The following is a 27,927-nucleotide window of genomic DNA, read 5'->3' as shown; positions in this document are numbered from 1 at the left end:
CAAATGTCACAATATTTTTGTGCAACACAAAGATCCATACAAAATTTAGCAGCTTTTGCCGGTTTCATGCCAATTTTGTACAGCTCTGCCAAAGTGGACATAGATGGGCCAGGAAGAGTCCACTTGAGAAATTCATGAAAAGTTGTGGTGTCCCTAACGTACCTAATGCCAGAAATGTTACTCCAGTAGTGACATTTCTAGCACAGGTCCACAGAAGAACATGCTAGTTGTGTGCCTCTTAAAGGGACTCTGTCACCCCAAAAATCGTATGTGAGCTAAGCCCACCAGCATCAGGGGCTTATCAACAGCATTCTGTAATGCTGTAGATAAGACCCGATGTAACCCGAAAGATGAGAAATAAAGGTTAGATTATACTCACCCTGGGGCGGTCCCACTGTGGTCCTGTCCGATGGGTGTCGCGGTCCGGTCCGGGGCCTCCTATCTTCTTACGATGATGTCCTCTTCTTGTCTTCTTGCCGCGGAACTTCTCTGACCTTTCCCGGCACCTGTGCACTGCAGACAAAGTACGCCTGAAAGTACGCAGAAACCACTGCAAAAAGACAAGAAGAGGACGTCATCGAATGAAGATGGGAGGCGCTGGACCCGGATCACGACATCGATCAGACCGGACCGCAGCGGGACCGCCCCTGGGTGAGTATAATATAACCTGTATTTCTCATCTTTCAGGTTACATCGGGGGCTTATCTACAGCATTACAGAATACTGTAGATAAGCCCGTGATGCCGGAGGGCTTAGCTCTGATACGATTTTTGGGGTGACAGAGTCCATTTAATGAATTAGGCACATCTTTCTCAAGCACACTCTTCAAAAGACTGCGCTATGTGAATCTTAATGAATTAAGCCACTAGACTTTTTGGAGAGAATCTATCAGCAGGTTTGCGCTATGTAATCTTAGGACAGCATGTGGTATGGATCAAAACACAGAATTTAGCGTTTTGTCACTTATCAGGCTGTGTTCTGTTATTTAATGATAGTGAAGGTTTTATAGCCAGGTACAGGGCCGGCTCCAGGTTTTCATGTGCTCAGGCGGAAAAGCCTCAGTGGCCCCTTTAACACATACCACGATTCATGATGCACCGATCCAGCAGAGAAATATAGGTATAGTACAACGCCAAAAATTTCACTTCTTACATTACATGAGTGATATCTATTGTAAATTCTACAATAGCTCAGAAACCAGAGAGTCCTCGTAGAGCACAGTGCGTGCCCTCGGGTGTTTCAAAAGTTTTCATTTTAGACAGGACAGTATAGTCCTCCATGCAGTATTATGAGCACCACATAGTCCTCCATACAATATAATGACTGAGCCCCATATATTGCTCCATACAGAATAATGGACCCCATATAATGCTCCATACAGTATAATGGCCGCATATAATGCTCCATGCAGTATAATGGACCCCATATAATGCTCCATACAGTATAATGACCTCATGTAATGCTCCATACAGTATAATGGGCCTCACATAATGCTCCATTCAGAATAATGGGCCCTATATAATGCACCGTGCAGAATAATGGGTGCCATGTAATGCTCCACGCAGTATAATGGCCACACATAATGCGCTGTGCAGAATAATAGGTGCTATGTAATGCTCTACACGGTATTATGGCCGCATATAATGCTCCATGCAGAATAATATGCACAATACGATGCTCCATACAGAATGGGCTCTATGTTTTGCTCTATACAGAATGGGCCCCGTATAATGTGCCATACAGAATGGATGCCATATAATGCTCCATACAGTATAATGGCCTCATATAATGCTGCATACAGAATGATGGGCACCATATAATGTTCTATACATAATAATTGGCCCCCATAAAATACTGCATACAGAATAATGGGTCCCATATAATGTTGCATATAAAATAATGGGCCCCATATAATGCTCTATACAGAATGGGCCCCATGTTTTGCTCTATACTGAATGGGCCCCATATAATGCTCCACATAGAATGGACCCCTTTATAATGCTGCATACAGAATAATGAACCCCATATAATGCTGCATACAGAATAATGAACCCCATATAATGCTCCTTACAGAATAATGAGCTCCATAAAATACTGCATACAGAATAATGGGTCCCATATAATTGTCACCATTGTGTCACATCAGCCAGGGAGATCTTGGGGTAGAAGATCTCTGCGTATTTGGTTTCCTTTAGTGCTGAAGACGTTAACAACCCTTTCTATGCTGGTCAGAAACTTGCAGCTCCATTTTCAGCTGTTTCTGATAGGGTTGTTGCCTCTTCCTATAAAACCTGTCCAGACCCTCTCTATCTTGCCAGGGAAAGCTCTGCTTCCTTGCTCTTAGGAGACGCTTTGCTGAATACGAATTTGTTGTTGCTATTGGGGATTCGTTTTCCTGTGCTGTGTACTTAAGCTAACTGTTTGGACAGAAGTTGTTGTGGAGGTGTTCTGTAGTACTTGTGTGTTTATCTTCCGGTCCCTGTTACTGTTTGCAAAACAAACAAGAGTTGGCCTAGCTATAAGCAGCACTTCCACATTAAAGATTAAACCTACTACAACTACACAGGAAGCATATGCCAAATACCGTAATTTAAGAAAATACAAAAAATCTTTATTAAATACTGAAAAACATACATAAATTAAAAGAATTAATCAGTGGGTAAGCACCAAATGGATCTGCAAGCACAGGATAATTAATATCTAAGTAGCTATATGAGTGATTCATTTTCTTTTAGATAAATTGGTCTCTCATGGTTAGTAAAAGCAAAAAGGAATCAACATTAATTCATTTATGAGAAATAATTTTCATACAGTTAGTGCTTATAAAATTCGACAAATAAGCAAAGAATTTTCCAATCGATAACGTATCCTTATACTAATAGACCCTTCAACAGTATAAGTAATAAATAGTATTGGAAAGTTCCAAATTTATATTAAAAAATATATATATATATAAAAAAAATATATATCCAATAAATACTGTATTGTTAAGGTCTAGTAGTATACCTAGTAAATAATCAAATAACTAGTAGATTTCAGTGCTAGGTAGAAAATCACAAGGTCAAGACCTAAAAGAATATCACAGGAAAACAATCCTCACCTAAAAAACGATATTCACCCTTCATATTAATAGTAGCAATGGTGCTTATGGCAATGCTAGTTAATGCTGAAGGCACATGTATAATGTCATTATCAAGCTTTAATCAGCATAGTGCATAAACTCAAATGCATAGTGCTATTCAGTAACTAGGTAATAGTGGTGAGGAGATACAAGTTTTGCATGAATAGAATATACATAACCTGGCTGCAGGTGGTGCCCCGACACACATTTCGAAATAGCTTCTTCCTTTTTGGGGGTCTTGTGTATTTTTGTATTTTCTTAAATTATTTGGCATATGCAACCTGTTCTTGTTTAGTTTATTCCTCCCTGTCCCTATCCTCTTCCCTTTTGTTGGTTGGTGCTTTTGTATGATAGAGGGTTTCTGTTATCCTTGGTTTGTCTTTTGTGTCTTGTTCACATTACTACATGGGGTGAGGGAGGAGACAGACCAGGGATTAACAGGAGCATAGTGAGGTCAAAGAGTACCCCTGAGACAGTGATAGTTAGGGTCCCAGTACCAGGGACAGTTAGAGGCCCCGCTCCCCTATCACAGAATGACAATAATGCAGCATTCAGAATAATGTGCCCCATATAATGCTTCATAGAGAATGGTCCCCATGTAATGATCCACAGAGAATAGACTCCATAGATAAAAAATAAATAATCAAATACTTCCCTCTCCTCCTTCCCCAATGACCGCAGCTCAGTCTACTCAACTATGGTGTCTTTAGCCTATTCTGGCTCTTTGCACTGCTCAGTGCAGAAGGCGCACTGTAGTGACATCACTGCGTCCTCTGCCCTGAGACGTCAAAGAGTTAGAAGACGCAGAAGAGACTGGACCTGCGGCCAGCGGAGAATGAGGAGAGGTAAGAATTTCAGTTTGAAGCACCAGCTCCATAGTATGCCGGTGTCCCTGACAACGAGTGGGCCCCCCGCTTGCTCATGGAAAATGTGGCCATATCTAGAGAGATGCAGGAACTAAAGAAAACATCAGCGGGCTCAAGAGAACAACAGCATTTATACCAAGTATAAAAAAAATTACATACCTATTGACCTTTTTAACCTCTTTATGACCTTGGAGCTTTTGCGTGCACAGAGGCTGTGCATGCGTGATTCTTGCAGGGTGTCAGCTGATTCTGACAGCTGACACCCGGATCTCAGAGCAGGAGCAATGCCCGCACTGCTCTTGGCACTTTAACCCTCTAAATACTGCGACCTATATCAATCACAATATTTAGCAGGCAAGCAGTTGCAACTGGTCAGTTGCAACTTGGAAAACTGTTTATACCCAAGACATGGATTACAGTGTGGGTAGAACGTCCTCTTGCAGAGGACAATGGCATCACTGGAATGGGCGATGCTATAAGTTTGGCATAATTAAGATTTATTAAAGGAATCTATGTCATTCTTTCAAATAAAGGACTTTATTCTGGGTGTGTGTTTTTATACAATATGGGGTTAGTAATGGGGAAGCCTTATAGACGCCTTTCCATTACTAATCTCTTCACATGATGTCACCTGGCAAAACAAATTCCCCCATCAACCCTCAACTATTACCCCACTTGCACCACATCAGGACAAGTGGGAAGAGTGAGGCTAAGTGCCAGAATTGGCACATGTTATAGATGCACCTTTTCTGGGTGGGCTGAGAGCTGATGTTTTTAGCCTGGGGGGGCAATATTCATGGCCCCTTTCTAGGCTATTAATATCAGCTGTCTGCCTAGCCTTTGTTGGTTATTAAATACAGGGGGACCCTACATCATTTTGGGGGGGTTCCAAATTTTAGTAGCCAGTAAAGGCTATGTGTACAGCTGTGAGCTGATATTAATAGCCTGGGAAGCTCCATAGGTTTTACCCTCTTTCCAGGCTATAAACAGCCCCCCAGCCATCGGCTTTCCCTCTACTGGTTAAGAAACTTTTGAAGGGAGCCAACTCCATTTTTTTTCAGAAAAATAATCTTTTAATAATTAAATACATGTACAGTAAGCTGCACATGCACTGTACTGATTGTATACACTACCGTTCAAAAGTTTAGGGTCCACAAGACAATTTTGTGTTTTCCATGAAAACTCATACTTTTATTAATCAAATGAGTTGCCAAATGAATCTAAAATCTAGTCCAGACATTGACAAGGTTCGAAAAAAAGATTTTTATTTGAAATCATAATTTTCTCCTTCAAACATTGCTTTCGTCAAAGAATGCTCCCTTTGCTGCAATTGCAGCATTGCAGACCGTTGGCATTCTAGCAGTTAATTTGCTGAGGTAATCTGGAGAAATTTCACCCCATGCTTCCAGAAGCCCCTGCCACAAGTTGGTTTGGCTTGATGGGCACTTTTTGCGTACCATACGGTCAAGCTGCTCTCACAACAGCTCAATGGGGTTGAGATCTGGTGACTGTGCTGGCCACTCCATTACAGATAGAATACCAGCTGCCTGCTTATAAACTTGCAGTTAGTGTCCACAAGCTTGACATTTCTGTAGCTACAGCGTCAGTTTGCAATTTTCACTTAGCAACAGCCACGGTTGCTTGTTTCTGGAAAACACCCATGGAGTCAAAATCGTCACTACATCTATAGGGTATAAAATCCAAAATTGGGTTAATTGAGGGGAAATTCTGCTCTTCTATCACTTAGGAGCTCTGTATATGGAGTCCACAAACTATTCAAAGAAAATCTGCGCTTCAGAAGGCAAATAGCGCTCTGTCCCTCCCGAATCACGCCATGTGGCTAAGCAGTACTATACAGCCACATATGGGGTATTTCCACATTCAGTGTAATTGTGAGACACATTTTGGTGCCATTTGTATCATTTCCCAGTGTGAAAATGCAAAATTTTAGGCTAAAACAAAATTTTAGATATAGTGAAAGCGGCGCAGGTGTCAAAAAAATATAATACCTGCAGCAAAAAAACAATAACCACACTGTTGTAGGGGATACAAAAAATAAAACTACAATAATTTGTGCTGGTATGAAAGGAGGAATTGTACCGAACTATTTATACCGGTACCACCAGTAAAGCCAACCAAGTTGAAAAACTAAAATAAAGTCTGAAAAGTGATTTACAGCCTGCCACTGTATTCAAGATGCATCAATACCAAAAACCGGAGCTGGTTAAAGGAAAAGGCAGAAAATGAAGTAGTAATCAAAACCTTACTGGCAAGCGTTGATGCATGCAGCTCCGTGGTTTTTCAATGTTCCTGGAAGCAGTAAGTGCGGTAAGCAGGTTATCTTCCAGACGTAGAGTTGGAGAGCTGCCCCGGCCAGTGGCAGCTACTCCATCTTTGCGCTCCTATGGGGGGCAGAGATCCTGTATGGAAGCGCCACGCGAGGTGCGAGCAGTGATGGCGGCTCGTCTAGGACCAGCATGACGCAGTGTGTCAGGTGACCGCCCACGTTATTAGGAGCTGGGTACGCAACGCGGTAAGGACCAAAACAAAATTTTGGTGGTAAAAATTTAATTTTTTTTTCTTCATTGGCATGGTATAAAATTCTCTGACACACCTGTGGTGTCAATATGATCTCGGCACCTTTACATGAATTAATTGAGAGGCGTAGTTAGTAAAATGGTGTCTCCTATGGGGAGTTCTGCTGTTCTGGCACCTCAGGGGATCTGTCAATATGACATGGCACCTTCAAACCAGTCCAGCCAAATCTGAACTTTAATTTTGGCTCTTCTTCTCTTCTGTGCTTTGCACTGTGCCTCAAAAGTAGTTTTTGACCACATGTGGTATCGGCTTACTCAGGAGAAATTACACCACAAATTTTGGGTTCCATTTTCTTCTGTTACCCTTGTGAAGAAAAAAAAACATTGGGGTCTAAAGTCAAATTTTTGCGATAAAAAGTTAAATGTTATTTTCTTACCTTCCACATTTAAAAATTCCTGTGAAGCGTGCGCAGTGGTAACTAACTTCTTGAATGTGGTTTTGAGCACCTTGAAGGGGGCAGTTTTTATTTTCTGTCATGTAGACCCCTCAATGTCACTTCAAGTGTGATGTGGTCCCTAAAATTGGTTTGTATATTTTGTTGAAAAAAAGAGAAATCGCAGGTCAACTTTTAACCCTTATAACTTTATATAAAAAAGAAGACATGTGGGAAATTTTATTTATTAAGTATTTTGTGTGACATAAGTCTGATTTCAGGGCATAAAAATCAAAAGTTTGCAAATGTTCAAAATTTTTGCCAAATTTCAGGGTTTTTTTCACAAATAAATGCAAGTCATATTGAATAAATCTTACCACTTTCATGAAGTACCATATGTCACGAAAAAACAGTCTCAGAAACAGAACAGTGAGATACATTGAAGCATTCCAGAGTTATGACCTCACAAAGTGACACTGGTCAGAATTGTAACATTTCACCCGGTCATGAAAATGCAAACAGACTTGGGAAGGTAAAGCGGTTAAAGTGTAAAGCCGGCGTTGCACTACCGTAGAAAATCAGCTTTTTTTTCTCAGATGTATTCGACGTGCATGTAACATCTCAACATGCTGCAATATATATATCGTCCGAGACTCGCCAATACAAGCCTATGGGTGCGAGAAAAACTCGGACACCACACGCTAGCTTGCGACTAATACGCACACATTTTCCTCATTTCAGCCCATTGAGCAATTAAATTAAATGGGGAAAATCAGTGAGAAATATCAAGCCATACGCGTATCACACGGATGTCATACAGATAAATGGGTGGGAGAAAATCGCATCATCACATTGCAAACGCATCACACACGGATGACCATACGGAGAACACTCGTGCGACTCTCGGCAGGGAGACTCGGACCGATTTGTCATATGTTTAGTCTGACTCCGGCCTAATTATCGTTTCAGGAGGACTTGCAGCAGAATGTCTGTGTCTGCCTTTAGCTCCTGTTTTGCCTTCTACTCTCTCCATAGAGTCTTATGAGTACCAACTTTGACTTTGTCCTTACTCTTGAATTTAGAATGAATGATCAGTCCAGGAGGAGAAAGAAGCTGATTTCAGTGATAAGATATATTACAAAGTTGTTTATTTTCATGTTATTTATTAAATTAAAATTAAAATGACGGTTACTCTTCAAGGTACACAAATACAGTGCCTACAAGTAGTATTCAACCCCCTGCAGATTTAGCAGGTTTACAAATTTGGAATTAACTTGGCATTGTGACATTTGGACTGTAGATCAGCCTGGAAGTGTGAAATGCACTGCAGCAAAAAAGAATGTTATTTCTTTGTTTATTTTTTTTTTAAATTGGGAAAAGTATTTTCAGAGGGTCATTTATTATTCAACCCCTCAACCCACCAGAATTCTGTTTGGTTCCCCTAAAGTATTAAGAAGTAGTTCAGGCACAAAGAACAATGAGCTTCACATGTTTGGATTAATTATCTCTTTTTCCAGCCTTTTCTGACTATTTAAGACCCTCCCCAAACTTGTGAACAGCACTCATACATGGTCAACATGGGGAAGACAAAGGAGCATTCCAAGGCCATCAGAGACAAGATCGTGGAGGGTCACAAGGCTGGCAAGGGGTACAAAACCCTTTCCAAGGAGTTGGGCCTATCTGTCTTCACTGTTGGGAGCATCATCCGGAAGTGGAAGGCTTATGGAACTACTGTTAGCCTTCCACGGCCTGGACAGCCTTTGAAAGTTTCCTCCCGTGCCGAGGCCAGGCTTGTCCGAAGAGTCAAGGCTAACCCAAGGACAACAAGGAAGGAGCTCCGGGAAGATCTCATGGCAGTGGGGACATTGGTTTCAGTCAATACCATAAGTAACGTACTCCACCGCAATGGTCTCCATTCCAGACGAGCCCGTAAGGTACCTTTACTTTCAAAGCGTCATGTCAAGGCTCGTCTACAGTTTGCTCATGATCACTTGGAGGACTCTGAGACTGACTCTGGTTCAAGGTTCTCTGGTCTGATGAGACCAAGATCGAGATCTTTGGTGCCAACCACACACGTGACGTTTGGAGACTGGATGGCACTGCATACGACCCCAAGAATACCATCCCTACAGTCAAGCATGGTGGTGGCAGCATCATGCTGTGGGGCTGTTTCTCAGCCAAGGGGCCTGGCCATCTGGTCCGCATCCATGGGAAGATGGATAGCACGGCCTACCTGGAGATTTTGGCCAAGAACCTCCGCTCCTCCATCAAGGATCTTAAGATGGGTCGTCATTTCATCTTCCACCAAGACAACGACCCAAAGCACACAGCCAAGAAAACCAAGGCCTGGTTCAAGAGGCACAAAATCAAGGTGTTGCAGTGGCCTAGTCAGTCTCCTGACCTTAACCCAATTGAAAACTTGTGGAAGGAGCTCAAGATTAAAGTCCACATGAGACACCCAAAGAACCTAGATAACTTGGAGAAGATCTGCATGGAGGAGTGGGCCAAGATAACTCCAGAGACCTGTGCCGGCCTGATCAGGTCTTATAAAAGACGATTATTAGCTGTAATTGCAAACAAAGGTTATTCCACAAAATATTAAACCTAGGGGTTGAATAATAATTGACCCACACTTTTATGTTTAAAATTTATAAAAATTTAACTGAGCAACAAAACTTTTTGGTTTGTAAGATTTATGCATCTGTTAATAAATCCTGCTCTTGTTTGAAGTTTGAAGGCTCTAACTTATTTGCATCTTATTAAACCTGCTAAATCTGCAGGGGGTTGAATACTACTTGTAGGCACTGTATATTATTTATTTGCTAGTGCTATGAATATATTTAAATGCCCACATTCTTGAAATGAATTCCTAAACATCATATAATACATATTGAAATTACTATTTTTATTACTATTGTATAAATTAATATTTTTAGGTATCTAAAAACAAATATACAGTTGATAACTGGTTATTTCCACTGTTTATTCTTGTACAGATCATAGCAAACCATCATATGCAGTCCATTTCCTTTGCATCTGGTGGTGATCCGGTAAGTACGTAACATATTTGGTTTCATGTAATTACTAGCAATAAAGAGAAAACCCAGCAGACACATGAAATGATTCCTATCACTTCTTACCATGGTGATATTATAAAAGCATTTATCTAATTCCCTCTTTTGACAACTGAAGTAGGGTCATAGCACACGAGAGGCTAAAATCTCGTATATGCAGCAGCAAACATGTCACAGGCAGTGTTTAAACTTCTTCTCTCAGCCGGGGCAGAGGTTTGTAAAAATAGAAAAACAGTATTCATTTTAATTTATTTAGTAGTAATTTCCTTATTTTATAGAGCTTTGCTGTATTACATGCTTGCTATTAGGCTACATTCACACAATGCTTTTTTTGCTGCTTTTTTTTTCCAGCTTTTTTTTTATTGCATAGTAAAAATGTATGCCTGTTTTTTTTTTCTTGACTGAACTGGAAACTGCATTGTTTTTGAAATCTGCAACATGTCAATTCTTTCAGCGTTTTTGCAGCATTTTTTCACCCATAAAAAAGGAATGAGAAAGATCAAGGATGCTGCAAAAATGCTACTAAGCGTTTTTGGTGAATAAAACTAACTTTATTAAACATGTACTGTAGACAAATCGCTAAAGTAATCTGCACCAGTAAAAGCTGCAAAAAAGCACTGCAAAAACACAGTGAAATTTTTTTAAAAAACTGAAAAAGGGCATTTTGAATGCAGCATTTTTACTGTAAAGAGATGGTTTCGGCGGAGTATTTCTAAGTTCAGAGATGAAGTTGACAGACCTGAAAGTCCGATTGCATTTAGTGCTATTATATGCATACTGTATTTCATTTTAGTTATATAAATAAAATAAAAGTATTATTCTCAACATTACTAACAGTTCCAATTAGAAAGTGTGTAAACAAGCAACTTGCCGCAGCTTTCAAGAAAGGAGACATTTTCAATCTTAATGCTCATGGTCCAGGGTACTGGCCACCACTGCAGTCTGGCAGTCATGTCTCAATGCCCAATGTGTACAGGCTCATTCTAATAGAGGTTATAAGAGCTGGTCTAAAGTTACTAAGATCGCTGAAGCACCCAGTCAGAGGCCAGCTTTCTATTGCGCTGCTGCAGCATTGAAGATGTCCAGGAGAGCATCCCTGTCACTGGTCTAAACAATGTTTCATTACTAGAAAACTATGCCATTTTAAACAGGAAGCCACGAGACTGGGGAGTGATGTCCCCCTGAAGATGAAACATCCATATCACTATAGTTTGTCCACCAAAAAATATCCTTACATATATTCCAACTTGGCCATACACTTTAACCCCTTTCCGACGTTGGGCGTAATAATACGCCCTTGTTGGACTCACCCTGGTTGGTGTGGGCTCCGGCGCTGAGCCCGCACCTTTCCGGGCACTTGTTAGCTTATCTATACAGCTTACATGTGCCTGCAACAGCCGCAGGTGGAATCGGGATCCACCCGCGGCTGTCAACTAGTTAAATGCCGCTGTCAATTTCTGACAATGACATTTAACTCGCGCTTACCTGAAGTGCGTCCTTTATCTCTCCCATCGGTGACCCGTCACGTGATCGCGGGTCGCCAAATGGACGGCACAACAACCAGAGGTTTCCAGCAGACCTCTATGGTTGTCATAGCCAGATTGCTATGAGCGCCGCCCAGTGGTTGGCGCTCATAGCAATTGAGCATTTCTGCTACATACAGGCGATCTGATCTTCTGTGTGTAGCAGAGGCAATCGAAGTACTGCAGCTTCTATTCTCCCATGGAGACTATTGAAGCATGCAAATAGTAAAAAAAGTTTGTAAAAATAAAAAAATATAAAAGTTCAAATTTTGCCCCATTCAAAATAAAACAATATAAAAAAATCAAACATACACGTATTTGGTATTGCCACATTCAGAATCACCCGATCTATCAATATAAAAAGAGAATTAACCCGATCGATAAACGGCATAACGAGAATAAAAGTCAAAACGCCAGAATAACATTTTTTTGGTCGCTGTGATGTTTCATTAAAATGCAATAATGGGCCATCAAAAGATATTATCTACACCAAAATGGTATCAATAAAAATAAGCCCTCACTCAAGCCCAGATCATGAAAAATGGAGATGCTACGGATATCAGAAAATGGCACAATTTTTTTTTTTTTAAACAAAGTTTGGAATTTTTTTTCACCACTTAGATAAAAAAGAACCTAGACATGTTTGGCGTCTATGAACCTGTAATGACCTGGAGAATCATAATGGAAGGTCAGTTTTAGCATTTAGGGAACATAGTAAAAAGGAAAACAAAAAAACACTGTTGAATTGCAATTTTTTACAATTTCACCGCACTTGGAATTTTTTTAACCATTTTCCAGTACATGATATGTTAAAACAAATTGTGTCGTTCAAAATTACAACTCGTCTCACATAAAACAAGTGCTCACATGGTCATATTGACAGAAAAATAAAAAAGTTATGAGTCTGGGAAGAAGGGGAGCGAAAAATGAAAACGGAAAAACTGAAATACCCCTGGTTCTTAAGGGATTAATGGTTACATGTATGTCTCTGGGGTGTAACTAGCATCCCATGGTCCTCGGAGCATCTTTAGGACTGTGACCCCTTCATGACAATGCGAGTCCACATGTTGCTTGTGCTACTGTGAGCATGGCACGTGACCAAAATGTACTGCTATGGCTTACAGTGTCTACAGACCTGTCTCCTATCAAGCACATATGGGATGTCATTGATTGTCAATTACAAAGTGAGCTGCCAGCAGCGGATCTTGATGATTTGTGTGCCCTAGTGCATTCAGCCTGGCAAAGCATTCCTCAGACGACCATTAATAACCTCACTGATAGCATGCCAAGTGCATGTATTTCTGCGTGTCAGGCTAATACTCAGTACTGAATAAATTAAGATGTTTTGAAAATTTTGCGTTTTTCATAATTTGCATACCAGTAACGTGTTCATCGATCCTTTGATTTCAATAATTCCAAGACTTTCCATTCTTAGTGCAATTTCAATGTTGAGCAACGTAGTAACTGTAGTTTTTCATTTCTCAACACTGCGTAGAAAGAATAAGATGGGGATGCTATGTTATAGTAATGATGAAATATGTATTGGCTGGACTGCCATTATTGAATTTTTGATAAAGAATGAGTACTAAGCCTTAATCAATATCTAAAGTAAAGGTATGTAAAAGTATAAGTATAACCTAATCAAATATAAAATGGGAAAAAAAAAATCAAATTCTTTATATGGATAAACTATCCTCAAAAAATCTAAACAAAAAGTGTAACGCCTTTATTTGTCTACTAGGATGCTACAGACTATGTTGCCTATGTGGCGAAAGATCCTGTTAATCGTAGAGGTAAGATCTATTATGATAAATGATCACTACTGCTGCTATTGGAGGGCTTATACTAAGATATCTGCACATTTCGTGTTTCCTCCAGCTTGTCATATTCTGGAGTGCAGTGACGGACTGGCTCAGGATGTTATCAGCACTATAGGCCAAGCATTTGAGCTTCGATTCAAACAGTATTTGCAGTGCCCTTCTAAGATGCCCGCATTTCCTGACCGGTAATATTAATTCACAGGCCATATCTTTGCTTTTATGCTTTTCCTCCTGGGCAGACATACTGTACCATTGGTGCAACCTTTGCCCAAGTAGTATGCGGCCCACCTCTACCTCCAAATTAGGTGAAATTGTGCATCATGATGGGATATTGGACTACAAAGGGGTCATTTATTGTTCTTCCACAGGGGCCCCTTCTGTCTGTGTCCGCCCCTACTTTTCTCTGCCTCTGGCAACGTTTGTAACCATTTTTCACATTTATACTGTTATATGTGTGATTTAGTGCAGAGATTCAAATATGTGCAGAAGGTTGAATTACTGTACGAATAGCAGCATAGTTTACCACGATCAACAAAAATTATGATTTTCTTTTTTTTTTTTTTAGGATGCAAAGCTTAGATGACCCATTATGGCCTGAAGAAGACGGAACTACAACAGAACCCCAATATTATAACAGTATTCCTAATAAAATTCCACCCCCAGGAGGAATCATTGATGAGAGATTAAGAGCTCAGCATCTAAATCATGGAGATAACTCACAGGTATATACCATAAACCCATGAAGTAGTCAGGAGGGTTTTTATTTTCCCTATTCTAAGTATGTACGTATGAGCGGTTTACACGGTATATCATGTAGTTTTGTCATTTGGAGTATATCAGAATTATTATTCCCTAGAAACAATGTGGGGGATTCCTTCTGCGGTTCAAATTACATAGGTAAGACTGCACCTTCTGAGTAAGTCATCAGAACATACTGTCCTATGTCTTCACAGGTGTGGGGGGCATCAGCATATGTTACAAAGCTGTCCCTATCCCTGTAGCTTTCTGAATAAGTATAGAACCCCTAAGTTATTTGTCATAGCCCTTTTTTTTTATAATGAAATAAGTAAGGGCTGAAACAAAGTTAAAAGAGAGAAATTAGTTTCCAGCACCTATTGTACTGGCAGAATGCTGATGAAAAAGAACTGCCTTATCAGAATGCCAAGGTGAAGAACATGAGAATTTGGACATTTTCTACACATATTAAACTGACGTGGGCGATGAGAAAGCAAAACTTTTCTTTTACTCTGATTTTGGGTGAAATTATAGGTACAACTTTAATGTAATTTCAATGAAAGAAATAAAGATTTGCTACACTATACTGTAAATCTCCAACAAGTAGTATCCACATTGATCCCCGAGAACTCCCAGTGGAAAAGTAGCAGCACCTCTCCATTATTATCTGTTCCAATTCAACCCGTAGCGATCAGACAGTAATGGCACATTGGCACATGGAACTGTTATGTTTTCTGATCTAATATAATATATATATATATATATATATATATATATATATATATATATAATCATATCACACTACTAAGCCCGAAATCTTCGGATTTGTTGAAAAGATGTAGCATACTGTAATATCTGCAATTACTAATAACAAAAACATCTTGTTTCCTTTTTAGTAGCTTGTAATATTGTAATATTGAGACAATACATGTAAGTCAAATATATTATACAGGAAATGTTCATATAACTCATACAAATTATGTTATTGTTAATTTAGTTTATGACTTCTACTGGAAGAGAGCAAACTTACTACCAAGGTCGTCATCTGGTTGAAAAGTCTATTGAAAACTTTCAGCAAGCTGTAAAAAGACAAGGTAAGATGTCACACAGCATTTCTTTTAGCAGATGTCAATTTCCTACAGAAATAGTCTATTGTAGTTTGTGTTTGGGCTTTTTTAACCCCTGTTAATCTGAGGCTATTAGGGCATAAAGGTAAAAGAAACTGTGGTAAGTGCCCGCTGAAAAGCTTTGTTTCAGGGAGGAAAAATAAGCGGTGGTAGTGTCAGCAACCCAAGTCCTCCGATGATGACCCCTTTGAGAACATCCACTGCGCACTTTGAGATGCAAACAAATGGTCATCAGAAGTAGGAAAAAAAAAAACACAGACAAGAAGTTAAGGGAGGAAAAGATATGGAATTTTAATTGAAGTACATTAGAAAAGTAGTTTAAATTAATAGATGTATAGTATAAAATTCACTGGTAGTTTTGGACAACCTCTTATGGTTTGGTATGCGTAGGCTTGAGAAAAATATTACTTTCCTATTGTTGCATTTTGTTAAATAATATAATAACTTTTTCAGCTTCTTTGGACATATACAGTGTTCCAGAAGGAAAGTCAACAGCTAATAATGCAAACAATGCACCCACATATGTGAACACACAACACATGAACAAGAAAATGCTAGGAGCGCTTCAGCGGAGTGTGGATGGTTTGTTCTGTGGATCAGTGGACAGCTGTAAGGATATAAGCCCTAGAAAAGATTTGTTTGATATGAGTAAGTACTATCTATCTATCTATCTATCTATCTATCTATCTATCTATCTATCTATCTATCTACAGTGAGGGAAATAAGTATTTGATTCCTTGCTGATTTTGTAAGTTTGTCCACTGACAAAGACCCGAACAGTATATGATTTTAAGGGTAGGTTAATTTTAACATTGAGAGATAGAATATCAAAAATAAAATCCTGAAAATCACATTGTATTAATTATATAAATTTATCTGCATTTTGCAGTGAGAAATAAGTATTTGATCCCCTACCAACCATTAAGAGTTCTGGCTCCTACAGACCCGTTAGACGCTCCTAATCAACTCGTTACCTGCATTCAAGACAGCTGTCTTACATAGTCACCTTAATAAAAGACTCCTATCCACAGATTCAATTAATCAGTCAGACTCTAACCTCTATAACATGGGCAAGTCCAAAGAGCTTTATAAGGATGTCAGGGACAACATCATAGACCTGCACAAAGCTGGAATGGGCTACAAAACCATAAGTAAGTAGTGATGAGCAAGTGTGCTCGTTACTTGAGATTTCCAAGCATGCTGGGGTGTTATCCGAGGATCTTGGTCGTGCTCGTAGATTATGGTTGTGTCGCTGCAGCTGCATGATTTGCAACTGTTAGTTAACCTGAACACATGCAGGGATTGCCTGTTTGTTAGGGAATCCCCACATGTATTCAGGTTGTCTAACAGCCACAAATCATGCAGCTGCGACGACACAAACATAATCTACGAGCACGACCAATATACTCAAAGAACACACTAGCATGCTTGGAAATCTTGAGTAACGAGCACACTCGCTCATCACTATAAGTAAGACGCTGGGTGAGAAGGAGACAACTGTTGGTGCAATAGTAAAAAAATGGGAGAAATACAAAATTACTGTAAATCAACATCGATCTGGGGCACTATGCAGAATCTCACCTCATGGGGTATCCTTGATCATGAGGAAGGTGAGAGATCAGCCTAAAACTACATGGGGGAACTTGTTAATGATCTCAAGGCAGCTGGGACCACAGTCACCAAGAAAACCTTTGGTAACACTTTATGCCATAAAGGTTTAAAATCCTGCAGTGCCCGCAAGGTCCCCTTGCTCAGGCACATGTGCAGGTCCGTCTGAAGTTTGCCAGTGAACACCTTTATGATTCTTTCAGTGATTGGGAGAAGGTGCTGTGGTCAGATGAGACAAAAAATGAGGTCTTAGGCATTAACTCAACTCGCCATGTTTGACCCAAAGAACACCATCCCCACAGTCAAGCATGGATATGGAAACATTGTTTTGGGGGTGTTTCTCTGTTAAGGGCACAGGACTACTTCACCGCATCAATGGGGGAATGGATAGAGCCATGTACCGTAAAATCCTGAGTGACAACCTCCTTCCCTCCACCAAGACATTAAAACTGGATCATGGCTGGGTCTTTCAGCAAGACAATGACCCAAAACATATAGCCAAGGCAACAAAGGAGTGGCTCAAAAAGAAAAAAGAAGCACATTAAGGTCTTGAAGTGGCCTGGCCAGTCTCCAGACCTTAATCCCATAGAAAACTTATGGAGTTGAAGTTCCGAGTTGCCAAGCAACAGCCTCAAAATCTTAATAATTTAGAGATGATCTGCAAAGAGGAGTGGACCAAAATTCCTCCTGATGTGTGCAAACCTCATCATCAACTGCAAAAAATGTCTGACTGCTGTACTTGCCAACAAGGGTTTTGCCAACAAGAATTAAATCTTGTTTGCCTATCTATCTATCTATCTATCTATCTATCTATCTATCTATCTATCTATCTATCTATCTAGAAAATATAAAAAAGAGGCAGCACTCCAATACTTATCAAAATTCAAAAAGGACTTTAACAGCCCTTGTGGTGTTGCAATGTTTCGGCTACAATGAGCCTTTCTCAAGCCTGTTAAAAACAACCCAGTAATTTAAATTGTGATCGTAGGTGAACAGTTCCACTTTCACATGTGTCATATGTGTGCTGAATAATTCTGTTTTTCTCTCTCCCTCGCATAAATTCAAATAGGGATTATAGATAAGAGTGCAAGGGCAGAAGACTTCGGGAAAAGCAAATATTCCTACATAGAATCATATGCATATGACATTTATAGTTATTATCTTTGTCCTTTCTAATCTTTAACCAATATCTCTTCACGTACTCCTAGCTTTAAAATGAGATTAGTATTAGTGGTGAGTGAACGTGCTCTGATAAGGTGTTATCGGAGCATGCTCGGGTGCTAACAGAGTGTCTTCAACTTGCTCAAAAAATATGTTTGAGTCCCTGCTCCTGTATGTCTTACAGCTGTTGGACACCAGCAACACATGAGGGATTGTCTAACAAAATGGCAATCCCCGTATGTGTTTCGGATGTCAAACAGCTGCGAGACATGAAGGAGCATGTTTTCGAGAACGTCGCAGACACTCTGTTAGCACATGAACATGGTCGGATAACACCTTAGCAGAGCACGGTCACTCATCCCTTATTAGTATCCATTATATTGAGAATCATCTATTTACAACCAGTAATAATTTTAACAATAATGTTAATAACCTTCCTGCAGAACCATTTGAAGATGCTTTGAAGCACCAGCCCATGTTAAATAAAGATGCCTCAGTAGACTGCTCTAGTCCACTGTTATCCAGAGCTGCCATCTTAACTATTAATGAAGAACTGAAATCAGAAACCTGGTATGTAGGAGAAATGTGCAGGAAGGAGGCCGAGAAATTACTTACGAAGGACGGAGATTTCCTTGTTAGAAAAAGCATCAATAATCCCGGTTCTTATGTGCTGACTGGCATGCACAATGGACAAGCCAAACACCTTCTTCTGGTAGATCCTGAAGGCACGGTAAGTACTTTGCGTTTTTAGATCAGAAAACAACTGTGATAACCTGTACTTTAAGTTTTATGCCTAAATTAATGCATTCTTTCTTGTATGTAAGTTATTTTTGTAATAGTAACAATCAGGGATTCAATCCCCGTTTTCTGGTATTGCATAGAGATCAAAAGCAGCGAAATACTGAAACGTTGCCCTGGCAATAATTAATGTTAAAATTTAAGCTAATCGAGGACCAGGACATAAGAGTCCTGTACCAATAGATTGGGGCTTGCAACTCTTGTTAGAACCAGTAAGGAAGGGATTTAAATAAAATAATAAAATGATCCATTTTTTACAATATACACACCTCAACATTGAAATTGCAACAACAAGAATGAAACATTGAAATTGCAACAACAAGAATGAAGAGTCGTGGAGATATGGAAATCCCAGGAATGCTAGACATGTTAGTGATATGCATATGGCCAAAAAAATGAAAGTAAAATTTTTAAAATATTTCGATTTATTCAATCTCAAGTAAGAGTTCCCCACATATACTTTAAATACACTCACATGCATTGGCATGGTATTAATGGGGTAATAATGGTTGTGTGAGGAATTTTCTGCCACGCTGAATGCACTTGGGAAAATCATCAAGATCCGCTGATGGAAGCTCCCTTAGTAATTGCAGATGAATGATGTTTCAAGTATGCTCTATGAGAGACAAGTTTGGAGACACTGAAAACCATGGTAGCATGTTTTGGCCACACAGCCTGCTCACAAGTAGCATGAGCAACATGTGGCCTGGCGCTGTTGTGTTAAAAAACATCTTCTGGGGCACTTTTTAGAAATAGCTGTACCAATGGTTTCATGACCAAAGAAATGTAGCACTGAGCTAATAATGTTACTGGAATAAAGACTAGATGGGACCAGCTACCATACATTATGCAACACCATACCATAGTCCTAGGCAGCACCGGTGTGATGTTCCCTCGTGAGGGCCTCTTCATGGCATTGCCCACGTTGTTTTTAGAGTAATATGATTGCATCCAAGATAAAAGCCGTACACATTAAGGCTAATGTAACACGTAGCAGATTTTTAGCGTTTTGTGGGGGGGTTTCGCTATAAAAACGCTATAAAACCGTGAAAAAAACGCTCACATTATGCATCCTATTTAATAGAATGCAATCCGCATTTTTTGTGCACATGCAGCATTTTTTTCCTGAGCGGAATCGCATTCCGGAAAAAAATGCAGCATGTTCATTAAATTTGCGGAATCTCGGGGATTCCGCACACCTAGGAATGCATTGATCTGCTTACTTCCCGCAGGGGGCTATGCCCACCATGCGGGGGAGTAAGCAGATCATGTGCGGTTGGTACCCAGGGTGGAGGAGAGGAGACTCTCCTCCATGGACTGGGCACCATATAATTGTTAAAAAAAAAGAGTTAAAATAAAAAATCGTGATATACTCACCCTCTGATGGCCCCGGAGCCTTCCCGCCTCTCATCAGTGCACGCGGCCGCTTCCGTTCCTATAGATGGTGTGTGTGAAGGACCTGCGATGACGTCGCAGTCACATGACCGCGATGACGTCGCAATCACGTGACCGCGACGTCATCGAAGGTCCTGCACACACACCATCTATAGGAACGGAAGCTGCTGAGGAGATCGACTGTTTGCGGAAGGTGAGTATAACCATTTTTTTTATTTTCTTTATTATTTTTAGCATTTTATCTTTTACTATTGATGCAGTATAGGCTGCATCAATAGTAAAAAGTTGGTCACACTTGTCAAACACTATGTTTGACAAGTGTGACCAACCTGTCAATCAGTTTTCCAAGCGATGCTACAGATCGCTTGGAAAATGCCAGCATTCTGCAAGCTAATTATGCTTGCAAAACGTTAGTTTTCTGCGGGAATATGCATGCCAATTCCGCATGCGATATACCCGCGGCAGGAGTTGCAGAATTGCCGCGGAAATTTCCGCGGCAATTCTGCAACGTGTGCACTTAGCCTAATACTTTGTTTCAAAACAGCAAAACTATAGCAAGTCTGCAAAGATATCTTTTTTGTTACAATTGGATGCTCATGACCCAAGCTTTCTCTTACTTAGTTCCTTTCTTGGACCATCCCATTTACGTCTTTCTCTTCATCCTCATCTACTTATTGGATCTGCTGCTCAGGTTCCATATTTTCAGACTGACGTATGAGATTGGTCAAAAAGCTCAAAGTACTGAGAAGAGCCTCAGTGTGGGGATAGACATCCAAAGATGAGAAGCTTACTAGCTACTGAGCGACACTCCTCGATATGCATAACCTTATGGCTTGTTTTTCTAGGTATTGCAAGTTAATTGGTGTATATATAGCTGCAAGTGCACATAAAATTCTGGAAGTAATCGCAGCATGTGCCTGGGTGTCTAGGGATGGCCATGCATTCAAATAAATCCATCATAATAATAATAAAACAGTATATTGCACAGTATCTGGTCCTAAATACAGGGATGAGTGCTGGGTAGTGATGAGCGAGTGTGCTCGTTACTCGTGTTTTCCGAGCATGCTCGGGTGTTCTCCTAGTATCTTGGGCGTGCTCGTAGATTATGTTGATTATGTTTGTGTCTCCGCAGCTGTATGATTTGCGTCTGCTGAATACATGTGGGGATTCCCTAACAAACAGGCAATTCCTGTATGTGTTCAGGTTGTCGAACAACTGCAGATCACGCAGTTGCGGGGACACAAACATAATCTACGAGCATGCCCAAGATACTCGGAGAACACCTGAGCATGCTCGGAAATCTCGAGTAATGAGCATTCACCAATGTGTACACTATCCTTGGCTACTGATTCAAAATCAGTTGGATGTAAATTTATGCTTTCAATGTCACAATGGATTTCTTTTTTTAAATAAAACGGGTGAAATATGCGTCAATCCCACTAATTTTCTTTTGCTGCGGATTTTCCACTGCAGCAGATCACCAGCGAAAAGGACACTTGGGAGCATTTCCAATGCTAAATGTATAACACATCAGAATATGCCATATAAGCTGAAAGAAACATCTGACGAATGTATTCTTCAAATAGAAATGTTTTTATATAATAAAGTGCAAAAACCACAGACCAGCAAGGATATATACAAAAAAAGCAGTTAACTGTCGGAGCATACTGCTACATTAAACGGACATTGCTGTAGATAGACAGAAGAAACTCCTACGTGCTGAGACACTGCAGGAAGGAACTGGCCGCCTGCCCACCAATGCCTCATTTTGGGGATAGTTCCCCCTTCTTCTCACATACATAATGCATCCTAAGTACCTTTTAAATGGCATATGTCATGTGATCACTGAGCACATAATGGACATATGACATATACTGTGCATCCACGTGTGGGCGTGCTGAAGTACATACAAATGTCGGGGTTACACAGTTTTGCTGAGAGTGCACAATGAGGAAACCTGTCAGCAGGATTGCGCCCAGTAACCTACACACAGTGTCAGGTCGGTGCCGTTATACTGATTAATGATATCTTGGTTGATGAAATCCGTCTTGTTGTTCTTGTTTAACCCCTTACTGACATTGGACGGGATAGTACGTCCGATGTCAGCTCCCCTGCTTTGATGCAGGGCTCCGCGGTGAGCCCGCATCAAAGCCGGGACATGTCAGCTGTTTTGAACAGCTGACATGTGCCCGCAATAGCGGTGGGTAAAATCGCGATTCACCCGCCGCTATTAACTAGTTAAATGCCGCTGTCAAACGCAGACAGCGGCATTTAACTACCGCATCCGGCCGGGCGGCCAGATATGAGCGCATTGCCGACCCCCGTCACATGATCGGAGGTCGGCGATGCTTCTCCATTGTAACCATAGAGGTCCTTGAGACCTCTATGTTTACTGATTGCCGGTAGCTGTGAGCGCCACCCTGTGGTCGGCGCTCACAGCACACCTGATTTTCTACCACATAGCAGCAAACAGCAGATCGCTGCTATGTAGCAGAGGCAATCGTGCTGTGCCTGCTTCTAGCCTCCCATGGAGGCTATTGAAGCATGGCAAAAGTTAAAAAAAAAAGTTAAAAAAATGTGAAAAAAATAAAAAAAATATAAAAGTTTAAATCACCCCCCTTTCGCCCCAATAAAAATAAATCAATAAAAAAAAACAAATCTACACATATTTGGTATCGCCACGTTCAGAATCGCCCGATCTATCAATAAAAAAGCATTAACCTGATCGCTAAACAGCGTAACGAGAAAAAAATCGAAACGCCAGAATTACTTTTTTTGGTCACCGCGACATTGCATTAAAATGCAATAACGGGCGATCAAAAGAACGTATCTGCACCGAATTGGAATCATTAAAAACGCCAGCTCGGCACACAAAAAATAAGCCCTCAACTGACCCCAGATCATGAAAAATGGAGACGCTACGAGTATCGGAAAATGGCGCAATTTTTTTTTTTTTTAGCAAAGTTTGGAATTTTTTTTCACCACTTAGGTAAAAAATAACCTAGTCATGTTAGGTGTCTATGAACTCATAATGACCTGGAGAATCATAATGGTCAATTTTAGCATTTAGTGAACCTAGCAAAAAAGCCAAGCAAAAAACAAGTGTGGGATTGCACTTTTTTTTGCAATTTCACCGCACTTGGAATTTTTTTCCCGTTTTCTAGTACACGACATGGTTAAACCAATGATGTCGTTCAAAAGTACAACTCGTCCCGCAAAAAATAAGCCCTCACATGGCCAAATTGACAGAAAAATAACAAAGTTATGGCTTTGGGAAGGAGGGGAGTGAAAAACGAACACGGAAAAACGAAAAATCCCACGGTCATGAACGGGTTAATCTGTATTTTCAGTTTTGAGTTAATGATATGCTCGTGCTCCGGGGCAGCCTGTGGGGGTCTTCATGTGGTGCTCTGCTTAGGTATTCATCAGTATGGCTTCTGACAGGTTACTGATGCCTCACTGATCTGCCCCCCCACAGGCCGCCCCAGAGCACGAGCATATCATTAACTCAGAACTGAAATTAAAGGTTACACAACAACCACAAGATGGATTTAATCAACCCAGGTATTATTAATCAGTATAACGGTGCCGACCTGACAGTGTCTGTAGGTTACTGTGCACATTCCTGCTGACAGGTTCGCTTTGAGCTCCTTCCATTATATGGGCATCTACTAACCCCTAACGTGTGCATGGAGTTTTTTTTTTCTTTTCCTTACAAGAGCACATTAAAATTACAATTCTGATTAATTCCTTTTGGACTTACAGTGTCCGTCGTATAAATCAAAAATATTTCTGTTTGGCGAAGTTTCTTCTCCATTTGTTGTGTGTTTTTTCCAAAAATTGTTTCCTCAACAAACCACCATTGATTACACTCTCTATGTCCACCCTCATGAATATATTGTGCTTCTATTGTTTCTCCAAATTGTTTTGTCAAGTGGTTTTAACTGGATACGATATTTGACCCACATATGCTTTACCACAAGGGCACTTTAAAACATAAATTACATTCTCAGTATTGCAAGTATAAAAACCTTTCACTGGAATTATATGTCCTTGGGTTGGATGTACTACATAATAGCCTTTTACAATTACCTAGCAATTCTTACATAATAAACTTGGGTATGTAACCCCCTTTTCTTTATTTTACGCTGCATCTCTAGCAAAAAGAAGCAAAGACGTAGTACCCATAAGCTACCAAGTATAATAAAAATCATGTTTTATTGAAACACATTAAAAACAGTACATAAAAAATCTGTGAGAACAATGGTAAGAGGAATGAAGAAAATGGAGAACTATCAATGTATACTGTAACGTAACCCATGGGAAACACTAAAATGGTAATGGTCCACACATGACACTAAACATAAAATGAGTCTTCCTTCAACCTTAAATACTACCTTATGTATCATAGTATATTAATAAAAAAGATCAACACCAACCCCATAGCTTGCTAAACAAGCAATCACAGAGTACCATGAATATTGGTATTAAATGTATCAATGTGTGCATCCTATAACAACACAAATAATGACTTGAATAAAAATATAATAATCCAAGTAACTGAGAAGAAAAGGAAAGCACACAGAATCTAGAAAGACCGGCCCATAAATATGACCAATGTGGTTATAAAATGGATAACACATCAATGTGTTAAACTTACCCATGGTATATAAAGGAAACGCTCTCCACACTGCCCCGACTTCTGTTTCGTCTTGTTGCTTTCTTAAGGAGATGTGTAAGAGTTTAGTGTGCTGCCAGCATGTACACACGTGGCCAAAATTGTTGGTACCCCTCGTTTAATGACAGAAAAACCCACAATGATCACAGAAATAACTTGAATCTGACAAAAGTAATAATAAATTAAAAATCTATGAAAATGCACTATGAAAGTCAGACATTGCTTTTCGACCATGCTTCCTCAGAATTAAGAAAAAATGAATAAAACTCATGAAATAGGCCAGGACAGAAATGATGGTACCCCTGAAAATAATGTGGCAAAGGGGACATGTTAAATCAAGGTGTGTCCATTAATTAGCATCACAGGTCTCTACAATCTTGGAATCAGTGAGTGGGCCTGTATATAGGGCTACAGATACTCACTGTGCTGTTTGGTGACATGGTGTGTATCACACTCAACATGGACCAGAGGAAGTAAAGGAATGAGAGGTCTCAGGAAATTAGAAAGAAAATTATAGACACACATGTTACAGATAAAAGTTATAAGACCATCTCCAAGCAGCTTGATCTTCCAGTGACTACAGTTGCACATATAATTCAGAAATATAAGATCCATGGGACTGTAGCCAACCTCCCTGGACATGGCCGCAGGAGGAAAATTGATGACAAATCAAAGAGGCAGATAATATGAATGGTAACAAAAGAGCCCAGAAAAACTTCTAAACAGATTAAGGTGAACTTCAAGCTCAAGGACAATCAGTGGAAGGCATAGTACACCGCACACTCCGTAAGTATTTTGCAACAGTGAAAATTTATTTAAAGAAACAACTATGCGATGTGAAAGCGACCAGAAGTAATTATGACGTTTCGGCCCTACCAGAGCCTTAATCATATAATCGCTAGGGAAAAAAACAGAAAAACATACATGAGTATACGGTATACATAATAAACAATATTCAACATAAACAAAATAAAAACCCGTCTGGATAAAATAGCAAAGAGAGTGGAAAAGTAAAAAAGGAAAAAACATAGTAACTTTGGGAACATGATATGCACAATATCAGAGAAACCGCGCACATCTGTGGAACAGAAGGCATAAGCATTGTTGCAATCATAGGGGAAGAGAAGGCTGAGGTAGCCAGGTCACATGACTATATACATATGAGAAACAAAAGGATGTTTTTACCTTATTAATGCAGAGGAGAGAGGATAAAGATCCTTGAAGGGAGAGGCAAAAACTGCAGAGAAAATAGTTGAAGCATATAAGTAGGAGGAGGTACAAGGAGGACACACTGATCATAGTTGAATGGTGTGTAATCTACCTTAAGTGCCAGATTGCTGAGGGCATACAAACGCATAGGCTGCCCTACTGTGAGGGTCTGTGGACAAATGAGAATGGATAGGTAATGGTAAATAAAAATAGTAACAGCGCCTGCATATGCATAGAAAAGAAGGTGGTGTCAGGGTCCAGGGAGTAATGTAAGAAGATTACCTAATGTATAAGTTTGCTAAGCGGCGCTCCCGCGCCCTGCTGTCAGTATGTAGCGTGGCCGGCGGTTTTATGCTTTAAACGCGCGTACCGGAAGTGGGGCTTCCGAAACCGGAAGTGATGTCGGCGGTGTAAGGAAGTTACTGCGCATGCGCGGCCAGCGCTTCTGTGTATACCTGGTTGCTAGGGAACCCAGGCGCAGCGCTTGGTCAGCAGCATAGAGTGTAACCGTTGAGAGTGCGGTGGAATTATATGTGCCCTGTTGCTAGGTGACACAGGCGCTATAGTGTACGGCTCCCAGGACCAGTAGAAAATAGAAGAGTCTGCGTACAAGTCAGTGGTAAATATTAGAGATAGCAGGCGCTATCCAGGCCCTGATATTGTGATTAAAAGGACATTATGTAATGGCATGTGTAATATAAAAGGACAACGTTAATGCACATAAGTATTGAGTAGGTAAAATGACAACAGGTCGGACTTATAAGGTGCCAAGGGGGAGGAGCCTATATGAAAGGGGCAAATGCAGAAATTATGTAGGCAAAAGTCTGATGATTGATATTTACGGGGATGGTAGTATAGTAGAATTCTATATCAAAAGACCCCACCAGGGGGAGGAGCCTATATGTGAGGGGCCAATGCGGTATGCGCATTTAAAGCATAACACCGCCGGCCACGCTACATACTGACAGCAGGGCGCGGGAGCGCCGCTTAGCAAACTTATACATTAGGTAATCTTCTTACATTACTCCCTGGACCCTGACACCACCTTCTTTTCTATGCATATGCAGGCGCTGTTACTATTTTTATTTACCATTACCTATCCACTCTCATTTGTCCACAGACCCTCACAGTAGGGCAGCCTATGCGTTTGTATGCCCTCAGCAATCTGGCACTTAAGGTAGATTACACACCATTCAACTATGACCAGTGTGTCCTCCTTGTACCTCCTCCTACTTATATGCTTCAACTATTTTCTCTGCAGTTTTTGCCTCTCCCTTCAAGGATCTTTATCCTCTCTCCTCTGCATTAATAAGGTAAAAACATCCTTTTGTTTCTCATATGTATATAGTCATGTGACCTGGCTACCTCAGCCTTCTCTTCCCCTATGATTGCAACAATGCTTATGCCTTCTGTTCCACAGATGTGCGCGGTGTTTCTGATATTGTGCATATCATGTTCCCACAGTTACTATGTTTTTTCCTTTTTTCTTTTCCACTCTCTTTGCTATTTTATCCAGACGGGTTTTTATTTTGTTTATGTTGAATATTGTTTATTATGTATACCGTATACTCATGTATGTTTTTCTGTTTTTTTCCCTAGCGATTATATGATTAAGGCTCTGGTAGGGCCGAAACGTCATAATTACTTCTGGTCGCTTTCACATTGCATAGTTGTTTCTTTAAATAAATTTTCACTGTTGCAAAATACTTACGGAGTGTGCGGTGTACTATGCCTTCCATGTACATGGGGCTCCTCACAGCCCACTACACCTGCACCTCGCTCCCTCATCATCCTGAGTGCGCGCCAATTTTCTTTATTCAAGGACAATCAGTGTCAGATCG

At 40.3% G+C, this 27,927-nt stretch overlaps 1 protein-coding gene across 2 annotated transcripts in view; it reads left to right on the top strand.

Annotated features, from left to right (window-relative positions):
- Window positions 1–27,927, top strand: part of SHC3 (SHC adaptor protein 3) — a 189,475-nt gene that overhangs the window by 139,578 nt on the left and 21,970 nt on the right. For both annotated transcript variants that reach the window (XM_077299832.1, XM_077299827.1), the window contains 7 exons: window positions 9,955–10,008; window positions 13,297–13,348; window positions 13,434–13,560; window positions 13,941–14,097; window positions 15,108–15,204; window positions 15,691–15,885; window positions 18,450–18,736. In XM_077299832.1, the coding sequence (XP_077155947.1) occupies window positions 9,955–10,008; window positions 13,297–13,348; window positions 13,434–13,560; window positions 13,941–14,097; window positions 15,108–15,204; window positions 15,691–15,885; window positions 18,450–18,736 (969 nt within the window). The remainder of the gene's footprint in view (window positions 1–9,954; window positions 10,009–13,296; window positions 13,349–13,433; window positions 13,561–13,940; window positions 14,098–15,107; window positions 15,205–15,690; window positions 15,886–18,449; window positions 18,737–27,927) is intronic.

Source organism: Ranitomeya variabilis, chromosome 1 (genome assembly GCF_051348905.1).
Source record: "Ranitomeya variabilis isolate aRanVar5 chromosome 1, aRanVar5.hap1, whole genome shotgun sequence".
NCBI lineage: Eukaryota > Metazoa > Chordata > Amphibia > Anura > Dendrobatidae > Ranitomeya > Ranitomeya variabilis.
This window is presented reverse-complemented; position numbering and strand designations above follow the sequence as displayed.